We start from the raw sequence: 13,131 nt of genomic DNA, 5'->3' as shown, positions 1-13,131 counted from the left end.
CCCCGAAAACTAGACATGTGATTACTGAAACTATCTATTTAGCTAACGGTAAATTGTGCATTGTGTTTTCGTAGGAAGGTAATGTGCAAATATTGCAATGAGCTCAAAGAACAAGGAAGAGGAACAAAATAAATGAAATGGAAAGAACATTTAGAATTAATGAAAATTACCAACAAAGTATGTATTGAAGGGGAGATATCATCCACAAAAATAATGTTCTATTAAACTACTTGCCAATGTACGGTAAATGCACTGAATGTCTAGCCACTTTTCTTTTTCAATGGAATAATTACATGTCCTTCTATATGACAATTTTGTGTCTTATGTGGAATCCTACGTGTATTGTGTCACGTAGGAGACATGTGTCTACTTATTCAATTTTACACAAATTTAAGTGTCTACTTGTGCATGCCCAAAGTTAGAAGGCATATCTATGAAATGAGACCAAGTTAAAACACATATTTATGTATTATGCCTTTATTTTGACTAAACATATCAAGCTCGATTCAATTAAGTCGTGTGAATATTCTGAGCTCCAATTGGAGGAGCACGATATGGCTTCAAGTTTGCTGAAACCGTATCTCCCTTGCACCACCTACAAATCCATAAACCCCCCTTTGAGTAATCTCAAGATAAATGCCCTTTCTGGAGTACTTCTGCGGATCCCTCTTTGAATTTTGCTGCTGCTGTAGGAGTAGTGGATGGTAATGGAAGTAAGAGGAATGTGAAGCTCATGCAAAAGTCAGATAACTTGGTAGAAGGAAAAATCAGTGGTGACGTTATCAAAAAGAAAAAAATGACATCATTGGTAAGTTCACAAGAATCTAGTCATCAATTGAAAAAAATAGAAATGATTTCTTGAAAATGGTTTCCACAAAAGGCTCGGTCCAAAAAAGGGGCGTATAACATGCATCATGTCTTTATTGATTTTGATTCATAAGAAGACCATACAAATGTCTATATTTACTATGCAAATGTAGCTACTGATTTCAGGAAGCATTTCTTTGAATGGGATACATTATGCATAATCGTAGCTCCAATTGGCATTCCAATCATTTCGGATAAAGCTACTCTGTCTAAAATGAGACCTGCTACGACATAGATTAAAGTTGAAATTGATATCACGAGAGCCCTAGTTTTTGTATCATAACCTCTCGATGGGAAATGAAACTTAGATCACTATGTAAACCTACTTATGAGTTGAATTTCATTGACAAGCAAATTTCATGAAGTCCCAAGACCCTCATCAGACAATGAATCCAACAAGTCCATACACAACATGAATATGGACAAAATTGGAGAAGATGAGATGAAACCACTACAAAAAAACACAGCTATCACGTCAGTTTCAAAGAAAAATGAACAAGAGGATCTGTTAGCATTCAACAACATAAAATATGATAATAGAGAGTACATAAGGTTCGACGTGTTTCTGAACATGGAAAATAATGTGAACGCAGAGGAGTTTGACAAGACAGTTTGCAGGGAGCTATACTAGATTGCCACATGTTCATAGAGCTACTGAGACTGATCATGTTGCAACTGTTACTTTCCAGCTGGCGATAACCGAATTGCTGGAGGACATTGGCCTGGAAGATGAAAACACTATTGGAGTGACTCTGGTTCCAAATAAAGGTGGAGACAGTATGTCCATTGGAGGCGTGGAGATAACTCTTGCGTCTTGTTAATTAGTTTCTATTGAAATTACACTTGAAGCTTATTGATGGATGATGATCTGTTCCTATATCGTTGTTCTGTTTGTTTTTTTTTTTGCTTTTTCATGTTGAAATCAGCTTGACACTTGATTTCCTTGCAGTTGTATTTCACCAATAAATCAGTTGTTACTCTCTCTATCTATCTATCTTATTCAAACTTTATATGATAAGTTAAGGTAGCTATTATCATATGATAATTCAAATTTTTTGAGGTATAATAAGAAATAACACTTGGAGTGTACTTGATAATATCCTTTTATACCATTCTGATTTTATTCTAATTTTTGCCAACTCAACATGTCGTTCATGCTTTTTTCTTTTGCGCAGGAGAAAATTGAAAATATCCGAAGTTACAGGCAAGAAAGTATTGCCGAATTTTCACCTAATGATGCACTTGGTATAGTACTTGGTCCCGAAAACCCGGGTAGTATTCAAGGGTTAGGCTTGGGTGTTTTTCCAATTATGGCATTCAAACAGACATCTAGGAGATTTGATCGTGTTAATGTGGTTTCATCTAGCACTAGCACTCCTACTCCAGATTAAACAACCTTCTCTTTTCGCCTTGGGTACATCAAAAACAATATAATCTATACTATGATATTTCGTTTCAAACTTATTTAGTGCCATTCTGATTGATAATTGGACACTCAATTAATGCCTTAAGACCCTGTTAGTGTTTACTTTTACTTCAGCCTGATTTATGGTACATCCATACATATGCTTGAATTTTTTATATTGTCTTGTTCAATTAGCTTGTGAAAACCTCAAGTATGAGCAAAGGGGTGTTTGGATATTTGTTCAAGGACAAATCCAAGATATTGCAGCGGTTATATATAAACGAAATTGCGGCATTTTCATAGGATGCTGTAATTCTGAATTTTTATTAAAAATTGAGGGACCAAAAGTGCTAGATCTTTGGGCCGTATATAAATAGATCAAATTTTCACCTCAGAAGAACTCTTCTGGATTTAGTTGAGAAGCACATTAGTTAGATGCCTTGTGGCGAAGGAACTGAACAAATTTTGATGTGAACTCTGACGGAATTCGGACAGGACGGTAACTTTTATTAAGCCACACTGCTATTCCTCTTGCCTCCAAGATAGGCTGTGAAAATTAAAGAAAATACAGTAAGATTTGACAAAGTATAAAATGTACAATTTTAGGTATTTGAACGATAATACTAGAGGTAACTGACTTGTTGATCTGGAAGCTTGAAGATGAATTCTTCGAAAAATAAACGAGCAGCTGTATAGTCGGATACTCGTACCTTCACCAGGAATCTATCTCCACTCTGAACCAGTGAAGAAATAAATAAATGATAACAGGCAGGATAACATAGTGACAGATGCATATTATAAATATTGGTTCTTAATGATGTTCAACTGTTCATACCCTTAGAGGTGCTAGATACTTAAGTGAAAGCTCTGTTACTGCTAATGCGTCACCATTGCGTGCCACTTCATCAGTACTTACGCCAATCCTTTCTAGAAACTCATGACGGCCTGTTTCATTTAAGTCATAATTAATGTACTATTTCATATCCAGTATTATGCAATATATCCTTGTATAGAAAAAGACTAAAGCAATAATCTCAGAATTGCAACATAATCAAAACGCGTTTTGAACGGATAGTCAAAAAGAGAGGTGCACTACGCAGATTTTATGCGAATTTTACGTGTTTCTAGTTTTCTATAAATAGAGGGTCTCTTGCTCTCATTTAGATCATCCCCACAAAAAATTACAATCCAAAAGAGTAAGAATACAAAGAGAGTTATACACCAAGATAAATATTGTAATCTTGAGTGTCCTCTTTAGTGAGTTGTTCCTTTTACAAGAGAGAAGTGTTAATTGTTGTTTTCTCCTTGTATTTGAGAGTAGTGTACTCTCATATTATCATAGTAAGATCCTTCTACCTCGTGGTTTTCCCCCTCTATCTGTTTGATAGGTTTTCACGTAAAATTCTCGTGTCTAATTTATTTTCATTATTTATTATCATATCAAACTTTAGTTATGATGCTTCCTCCCCCAACAGTGGTATCAGATCCCTCGATTATTCTGTCTATTTTATGCGAAAGTACTATCTGTGAATAGTAAATTTTCGTGAATAGTAAAATTTGATGAAAAGTACTATTCATGTGAATAGTAAATTTCGATGACGGTACAGTTCGTCACGATTGTTCGCAAAAATATTCAAAAAGATTTAAAAGAGTGTGAAACAAATAACAATGTCGAGTACAATAAAGTTTGACGTTGAGAAATTCAATGGGACTAATTTCTCATTGTAAAAAATGAAAATAAGAGCAGTATTGAGAAAGGACAATTGCTTAGCTGCAATTGAAGGCAGCCTCATAAACTTTACTAATGATAGCAAGTGGAACGACATTGACAATAACGTAGTTGCTGATTTACACTTGGTTTTAGCTGATCAAGTGTTGTCTAGAGTAGCTGAAAAATGGACAGCGAATAAAATATGGGATACTCTTAAGGGATTGTATGAGGCCAAGTCTTTGTATAATAAAATCTTCTTAAAAAGAAGATTGCATACTCTTCGAATGACAAAGTTAATGTCGGTTACTGAACACATCAATACTTTGAATACTCTATTTTCACAACTTACAACAATGGGTTGCAAAATAGAGGGGATTGAACGTGTGGAGCTTCTACTTCAAAATCTGTCTGACTCGTATGATCAACTCATCATCAACCTGACAAATAATACGAATAGTCTAGTTTTCGATGAAATTGCAGCCGTCGTCTTAGAAGAAGAAAATTGATACAAAAATAAGAAAAATAGACAAGCAAATTTGCACCAAGCTAAAGCTTTGATGATAGTGAGAGGAAGACCAACAGAACGTGGCCTAGTAGGAGTCACAATCATGGTAGATCTCAATCAAGAAGTAAGAAGAATATCAAGTGTTACAAATGTGGCAAGAAATGGCACTTCAAGAAAGATTATCGGTTTAAGAAGAAGAGTGAATACCCTGAGTCATCAAATGCTCAAGGGAATGTTGCAAGTACCTTGGATGATGGAGATATTTTATGTAGTGAAGCAATATCAAATAATGAAGGCAGAAAACGTTTCTTTGATGTCTGGATCATAGACACAAGAGCAACATGGCACATGACTTTCCGGAGAGAATGGTTCCATCATTATAATCCTTTCTCAAGAGGGTCTATATTCATGGAAGACGATCATGCTTTAGATGTTATTAGTATTGGGTCCATCAAAATAAAGATGTATGATGGCACGATATGCACCATCCAGTAGGTACGACATGTAAAAGACTTGAGGAAGAATCTATTGTCTTTGGGACAATTAGATGATAATGAATGTTCATATAAGACTAATGGTGGAGTCATGAAAATATCAAAAGGAGCGCTTGTAGTGATGAAAGCAAAAAAACTTGTTGCAAATCTATATGTGCTTAAAGTTGAAATACACCAAGAAGGAGAAGCATCAACCGTGTCAGCAAGTTCATTTGAAGAATCAACGATGATGTGGCATCGTAAATTTGGCCATATGTTGGAACGAGGTTTGAATATTCTTGGTGAGAAAAAGCTTCTTCCAAGGCTCAAAAAGGTTTCACTACCCTTTTGTGAGCATTGTGTTACCTGTAAGCAACACAGATGGAAGTTTAGCAGTTCCTCTATTAAAATCAAGGAAATATTAGATCTGGTCCACTCTGATGTCTGGCAAGCACCGATGGAGTCCCTAGGAGGAGAAAAATATTTCGTGTCATTTATCGATAATTAGTTCAGGAGAAGTTGGGTGTATCCAATCAAGAGAAAGACAGATATTTTTCCGATTTTCAAAGAGTTCAAAGTGTGGGTGGAACTTGAATCTAAGAAAAAGATCAAGTGTTTGAGGACAGATAATGGAGGAGAATACGCTGGTGATGAATTTGATAACTTCTGTATAAAAGTAGGCATTAAAAGGTAGTTCACAGTGGTATATACTCCACAACAAAATGGAGTAGCAGAGCGGATGAACAAAACCTTATTGGAACGAACAAGAGCTATGTTAGCAACTGCAGAATTGAAAAAACTATTCTGGGTAGAAGCAGTCAAAACCTCTTGTTATGTGATTAATCGGTCACCATCAACCACAATTGACCTGAAAACGTCAATAGAGATGTGGACAGGAAAATCAGCTGATTATTCTTGCTTACATATATTCGGAAGTCCTGCTTATGTTATATACAACACCCAAGAAAAATTGAAGTTGGACTCGAAATTCTGGGAATGCATTTTTTTAGGGTATGCTGATAGAGTCAAGGGTTATGGCTTGTGGGATCCCACTACCCGCAAGGTGGTAATCAGCAGGGATGTTATGTTTGTTAAAAATAAGATACAAGCAAAAGAAGGTAGCACTTCGAAAGAAAAATCAGATACTACTATAGTTGAAGTTGAAGAAATAGAAGAAGTTCCAGTTTCTTCTGAAGCAGCACCAGAACACGAAGAATAAGAGCAAGCTAAGATCGAAACTCCACAAGTTTGATGGTCAACTAGGGAGAGAAGAGAACCAGCTTGGCACTCAGATTATTCTATGGAGGGCAATGTTGCATACTGTCTATTAATAGAGGATGGAGAGTCTTCAAATTTTTACGAGGCTATGAAAGGCCAAGAATCATCTCTATGGATGGCAACAATGCAAGAAGAAATTGAAGCTCTTCATAAAAATAAAATTTGGAATCTTGTTCAATTACCACAAGGAAGAAAGGCCATTGGAAATAAATGGGTCTATAAGATCAAATGCAATGGTAATGATCAAGTGGAGAAGTATTGTGCAAGATTGTTGGTAAAAGTATTTGCTTAGAAAGAAGGTATAAACTTTAATAAGATATTTTCTTCGATGGTTTCACTCACAACAATTCAAGTGGTCTTGGCGATGTGTGTTATATTTGACTTGTACTTGAAGCAGTTAGATGTCAAAACTGCATTTCTTCATGAAGAGCTTGAAGAAGAAATTTACATGCTCCAACCAGAAGGTTTTGAAGAACACGAAAAAAGAGAATTTGGTTTGCAGGTTGAACAAATCTCTATACGGTCTCAAACAAGCGTCGAGATGTTGGTATAAGAGATATGATTCCTTTATTATAAGCCTTGGATACAACAGACATAGTTGAGATCCTTGTGTTTATTACAAGAAATTTGATAATGAAGATTTTATTATTTTACTATTGTATGTTGATGACATGTTGGTAGCAGTCCCCAATAAAGATCGTCTCACAAATTTAAAGGCACAGTTGGCTAGGGAGTTTGAAATGAAGGACTTGGAACCAGCAAATAAGATTCTAGGGATGCAAATTCACCGAGACAGAAATAATAGGAAGATTTGACTTTTTCAAAAGAACTACTTGAAGAAAATTTTGCAACGCTTCAAGATGCAAAACTGTAAGTCAATTTCTACCCCACTTCCTATTAATTTCAAGTTATCCTCAAGAATGAATCCTAGCAATGAAGCAGAAAGAATGGAGATGTCTCGAGTACCGTATGCATCAACAGTGAGAAGTTTAATGTTCGCCATAGTATGTATAAGACATGATATTGCACAAGACGTGGGAGTGGTTAGTCGATACATGGCTAATCCTGGCAGAGAGCATTGGAATACTATTAAGAGGATCCTGAGATATATCAAGGGTACCTCAGATGTTGCAATGTGTTATGGAGGATCAGACTTTACTGTTAAAGGTTATGTTGATTCTGATTATGTAGGTGATCTTGATAAAAGCAAGTCCACCACAGGTTATATGTTTACTCTTGCTGGAGGAGCTGTAAGTTGGGTTTAAAAACTGCAATCTATCGTGACTACATCTACGACGGAAGCAGAATATGTAGCAGCTACACAAGCTAGCAAAGAGGCAATATGGATGCAGATGTTACTAGAGTAGCCGGGCAAAAACAAGAGAAGGTTACTCTATTTTGTGACAGTTAGAGTGCTTTGCATCTTGCGAAGAATCCGGCATTTCATTCAAGGACAAAGCACATACGAGTTCAGTATCACTTTGTTCGTGAGATGATGGAAGAAGGCAGTGTAGATATTCAGAAAATTCACACTAATGACAACCTAGCAGATATGTTTACGAAGCCGATCAACAATAACAAGTTTAAATGGTGTCGATCTTCTGTTGGCCTAGCAAAAACGTAACATTGCAGTAATTGGGTAGAAAGGATTGTGTGAAGACTTAATTAATTCTCAATTAAATCTTCAAGTGGGAGAATGCAAGATAGTCAAAACACGTTTTGAACGCGTAGTCAAAAAGGGAGGTGCAATACGCAGATTTTACGCGAATTTTACGTGTTTCTAGTTTTCTATAAATAGAGGGTCTCTTTCCCTCATTTTGATCATCCCCACAAAAAATTACAATCCAAAAGAGTAAGAACATAAAGAAAGTTATACACCAAGATAAATATTGTAATCTTGAGTGTCCTCTTTAATGAGTTGTTCCTTTTATAAGAGAGAAGTGTTAATTATTGTTTTCTCCTTATATTTGAGAGCAATGTACACTCATATTATCATAGTAAGATCCTTTTACCCTGTGGTTTTTCCCCTCTATCTGTTTGAGGATTTTTCACGTAAAATTCTCGTGTCCAATTTATTTTTATTATTTATTATCATATCAAATTTTAGTTGTGGTGCTTCCTCCCCAAACAAGAATAACAATTTTTTTTACATAGAGACTTCTCCTTAGTGAAAGGGAAAAAATATGGAGGAAAAAACTAACTTCATAATTGATCAGTTAGTCGTAACTGATGACTGCTTTCCTTCTCGTAGATGAGGAACTGGAAAGAACACTAGAAAATTGATAACTACGTCTACTTTACCTGATGACTGCTTTCCCTCTCAAAATTGATAACTACTGGTTTCCCGAATACTACAATTTATTTGTGCAAAAGAAATTAGTGTTTCTTTGATGAATGAAAGCACATGTAATATATGGTAGTAGTAAATCAGTCAAGTGCAGATGGAAACCATAAAGCTTACAATGTTGGCAATAACTTGCATAAGTAGCATGGCTTACAACACCAAACTGATCCAATTCATAGTCGCGGACTTTGAGTTCAACTTCGTGGAGATGAAGCTCATCCATTCTGCAAAGTCACAGATAATATATGACTTCAAACTTGCAATTTTACGACATCACGTAAATTGGATTGGGACGGAGGGAGTAAGATATATATGCATACCCTTGGGTACCTTTGAGATCAATTGCATGAGCTTGAAAACTCCTCAATTTTCTGGTTGATAACTTTAAATTTCGATGCGGGAGTTGCATGACCGGAAATGTAGATGGCAACAGTGGGTTCCCAATTAAAGTAAAGTCATTGCTGCAAATCAAAGCCATTATTTGCAGATGGAGATTGGAAATATTGGAAAATTTGTTTCAAGTATGTATATGTTGGCGTTAAGGTTTATGCTTCGGTTATTGCAACGGCCAAAGGACCTTTTTTATATAAAAAAGAAGGTGAGCTAAAAAGTCTTTTCTAGGTGATGCTTTGCTAGTTGCTATACTACGGGTGTATAGGGGTAGCAAATGAATTGTTTGGCATGAAGTTGGGCAGATAACGCCTAATTTATTTGAATATTTAAAAATCAATTAAAATTAGAGGTTGAATCTGGTTATAAAACTCAATATTAAGTGGTTGTATTAAGATATGAAAATTAAATATTTAAAGACTATTTGGTTTTTGCAATATCTAAATATATAAAATTTGTTTTTATTTAAAAAATAATAAATATGAAATTCAAATAATTAAAATGCTAAATTAGTCTAATACTATATTAATAAAATATTTTTTTTATATGATAATTAGTGATGGTGATAACTAACAACGGTGATTATGTGTGTCGATTTGGAATGGTGTTGATTGATGATGTTGGTTATGAGTAATATTTTATGGCATAGTAGTTGGCAGTACGTAGTGGATTAATCGTGGTTGTTGGTACGTGATGACGGCTGATAGAAGTGAAATTACATTAATAACTAATGATGATGATGAATGGTAATAACAATTAACGATATATAATGATGACTAATGTAATAATTATCGATAGTAACTAATGAATATAATAATGGTCGATAATAATGATGGCAAATAACGGTTGGCGAAGATTCAGCAGTGGATTTTCGATTAAGGTGGGTACAATGCTGCCAATCAAAGGGGTAGCGACAGACAGAGACATTTCGGAGTACGCAATAGAAAATTGTCAAAACATGGTGAACTCAAAAGTCTAGAAACATGAAAAGTTTCTATACTAAACATTACATCAATTCCTATAAGAATTATAAAAGGAAAAGGAAACAATTTTTTTTGTATTTTATAATATAAATTAACTTAGCAAAATAAGAAGGAGAAAATAAGGAAAAATAGAAAGGAGCAGATGAGAAAGAAAGATCATAATAGAATTCGTATCTGTCTATGTATTACATTGCAAAGAATGGCCATATTTATAGCCAAAAACAAGAAAGCAAGTGGAGGGCAACTTGTCTACTGGGTCCACAACAATGGACATCCACTACTACTTTTCATAACACTCCCCCTTGGATGTCAACATGGAAAAGAAAAATTCCAGTGAAAGAACAAATATACATAGTTATCTTGAATATCCATAGATGTTGTGCCTCATTAAAATCCTACTAGGAAAAATCTAGTGGAAAACAGCCTAATAAAGGAAAAAAAGTACAAACATCTGGTAATACGCCTTGAGTAATACCTCATTAAAAACCTTACCAGGAAAATACAGAGGGACAAAACCTTGGTTAAGGGAAAAAGAGTACAACACGTATTTTACTCCCCCTAATCAAAACTTTATTTGATATTTTGGAGACGGCGCATTCCAATCTTATACCTTAGCTTTTCAAAAGTTGATGTTGGTAATACCTTTGTGAATAAATCTGCAAGATTATCACTCGAACGAACTTGTTGTACATCAATATCACCATTCTTCTAAAGATCATGTGTGAAGAATAATTTTGGTGAAATATGTTTCGTTCTGTCTCCTTTTATGAAGTCACCTTTCAATTGAGCTATGCACGCGGCATTGTCTTCGAATATAACTGTGGGTACTTTGACATCATTTTCCAGGCCGTATCTTTCTTTGATAAACTGTATCATCGATCTCAACCACACACATTCTCTACTTGCTTTATTAATTGCTATTATTTCAGCATGATTTGAAAAAGTAGCAACAATAGACAGCTTTATAGATCGTCATGTGTAGCATCCCCTTTGGGAGGATACCACTTATGAAGCAAAAGATAATTTTTTTTTATAATCTCAAATGTTCAACACATTCAGAAAACTTGTTTTGAAATTCTATTTCCAATTCAACACCATTACGGGTCCATAAAATACACAAAACTTAAACTAGTAATTATCACAAAATTATTATCTTCCTTTGTGCATAATGACAAGTCAAAGTATAAACCCAGTACATGGCATGCTTTGAGTTAAAATCTCACTCCAAAAATAGCAAAACTAGTAACCCAGTTCAAGTTTCAAGGATATGGTTTTGTTTTCACAAGCCTTCAAAATTTTATACATGAGTGCCACATGTATCCTGTATAAGTCCCCAAAATATTTACAAACTAGATGCATGTGCAAATGTGATCTTCACAAGGGCTCCAAAACGTCTACTCCAAATGGCCGTCTTCATAGCTCGTCCCACACATTACCTACGATAGAAAACAACTATCGCTAAGCATAAAGCTTAGTAGTGTATAAACTTTGGGTTTGGAGCCATTAAATTCTTCAATTCCTTTGTTCATCGCGGGTGGTTCAATAAGGTAAAAGTAAGCCCAAGTGAACAAGTATATCAAAGTATCGAATACAAACCTTGAAGAGTTTCAAAATATCAATATTAATATTTGAAGGCTCAAGTATCAAGAAAGCTTACAATTCAATTCACAAGAGTTGTCAAATAATCAATTTCGCCCAATATATATGTCTGCCTTCACACTAAGCACAATCAGTACCAAAACGGACCAAATCCCCAAAATCGAAAAGGAAGAAGCCCATATCAAGAAGGGTCGTCACCCAATATCAAGAGAATCAAGAACCATGTTGAAAGTGGCTTTCCACTCGTACTAAAAATGGATGAAAATCCATCGTCAAGACAAAATGTAAATCTAAAGTCAAGATGGGCAAGATCCGAATCAAGAGGCATGTCAATATTGAGGACAAGTCACCGTAACAAGAAGGAAAAAGTCCCAACAAGAATGTAAAATGATCAAGCAATTCGTACAAGTGGGCGGTTTAGCAAAAGTTTTGCAATACTTAAGATAATAGTCATACCATAATACAAGACAAGGAATAAGGAAACAACCCATCAAAATACTTCAAATTTCATAAAATAAAATATTCCAAGTTCAAGTTTATACACAAACCTTGGCGTTTTAGCATATAACAAGTTCTACCACAACTCGAGGAGTTCAATTCATCTACGTCATAGACCAACCAAAATTCACTTCGTCAAACAATTTCTCTTAGCTTGTATAAGAGCATATACACCTTAAATACAAAATCAAATATCTACTTAAGTTTAAAAGTCTCAGCATATCGAAACTCAACATGAAATCAATAAAAATTAGCCCAAACTATCAAAATAGGAATTCTAGACAGCCTACTATCTTGTATTGTTGCTCAATTTTGAAGGGGTAAATGGGGGAAATAGTCTTTGTGGCCTCAATAAAAGTTATATACATATGTCTTAGGGTCTCATACAATTTTGAATCACCCCTACAGAAATTCTGTACAAAAAGATATGCCCAAAATACCAACAGCAGTCCATGTAGGATTTGCGAAATAAAATCTGGGCAGCATCTCCCCTATACTTCATCACCCTTTTCGAGCAAATAAAAGCAAAACTGGGTTTTAGATCCTAAATTAAAGTTATATTCCTATGAAATAGATTTCCAAAACATCTTGAATCACTCGAAACAAACCTCTACACAAGGAGTTATACAAATATTACTAACAACAGTCCCATCCAAAAATGGATTTACAAAACAAAGTTTATTCCCCCAATTTCGACAACAACAACTTATCAACAACATCAACAACAATATCAACAATCATTCTACATCATAACTTAACTAATTCCACCCATTTAATCCAACCAAAACATCCCCTAATCCATAAGTCTCAACAAAGCAACAACCAAGTTTACAACGCTTCTTCCTCCGTTTTAATCCGTTAAATCTCTAAACGAGCTTGTTAATTAGAAAATGAACCTCAATATTACCTTAGGTGTATAGAAACAACGACAACACACTCCTTATTAGATGATTTGTATCTCAAACTGAAGGCAACGCAACGTGCAACACCTTTCTCTTCACGAGCTTCGAAATTCGGGACACGAATTTGGGTTAAAAATAGTTTTTCTTAGCCTAGGAGTTCTCTCTCTCACCCTCTA

At 35.1% G+C, this 13,131-nt stretch overlaps 1 protein-coding gene across 1 annotated transcript; it reads right to left on the bottom strand.

Annotated features, from left to right (window-relative positions):
• Positions 1–2,343: 2,343 nt before the first annotated feature.
• On the bottom strand, positions 2,344–9,125 carry LOC129871041 (acyl-acyl carrier protein thioesterase ATL3, chloroplastic-like). Its single transcript, XM_055945906.1, has 5 exons — positions 8,904–9,125; positions 8,701–8,807; positions 3,108–3,217; positions 2,911–3,006; positions 2,344–2,819 (listed from the first exon to the last, which is right to left on the bottom strand). Exons 1-5 carry the CDS (start codon positions 9,059–9,061, stop codon positions 2,700–2,702), a joined length of 591 nt encoding a protein of 196 aa, XP_055801881.1. The 5' UTR covers positions 9,062–9,125; the 3' UTR covers positions 2,344–2,699.
• Between the last annotated feature and the right edge of the window lie 4,006 nt (positions 9,126–13,131).

This window comes from Solanum dulcamara, chromosome 10 (assembly GCF_947179165.1).
Source record: "Solanum dulcamara chromosome 10, daSolDulc1.2, whole genome shotgun sequence".
NCBI classification, from domain to species: Eukaryota; Viridiplantae; Streptophyta; class Magnoliopsida; order Solanales; family Solanaceae; genus Solanum; species Solanum dulcamara.
The sequence above is the reverse complement of the archived record's forward strand: the minus strand, read 5'-3'. Positions and strand labels throughout refer to the sequence as shown.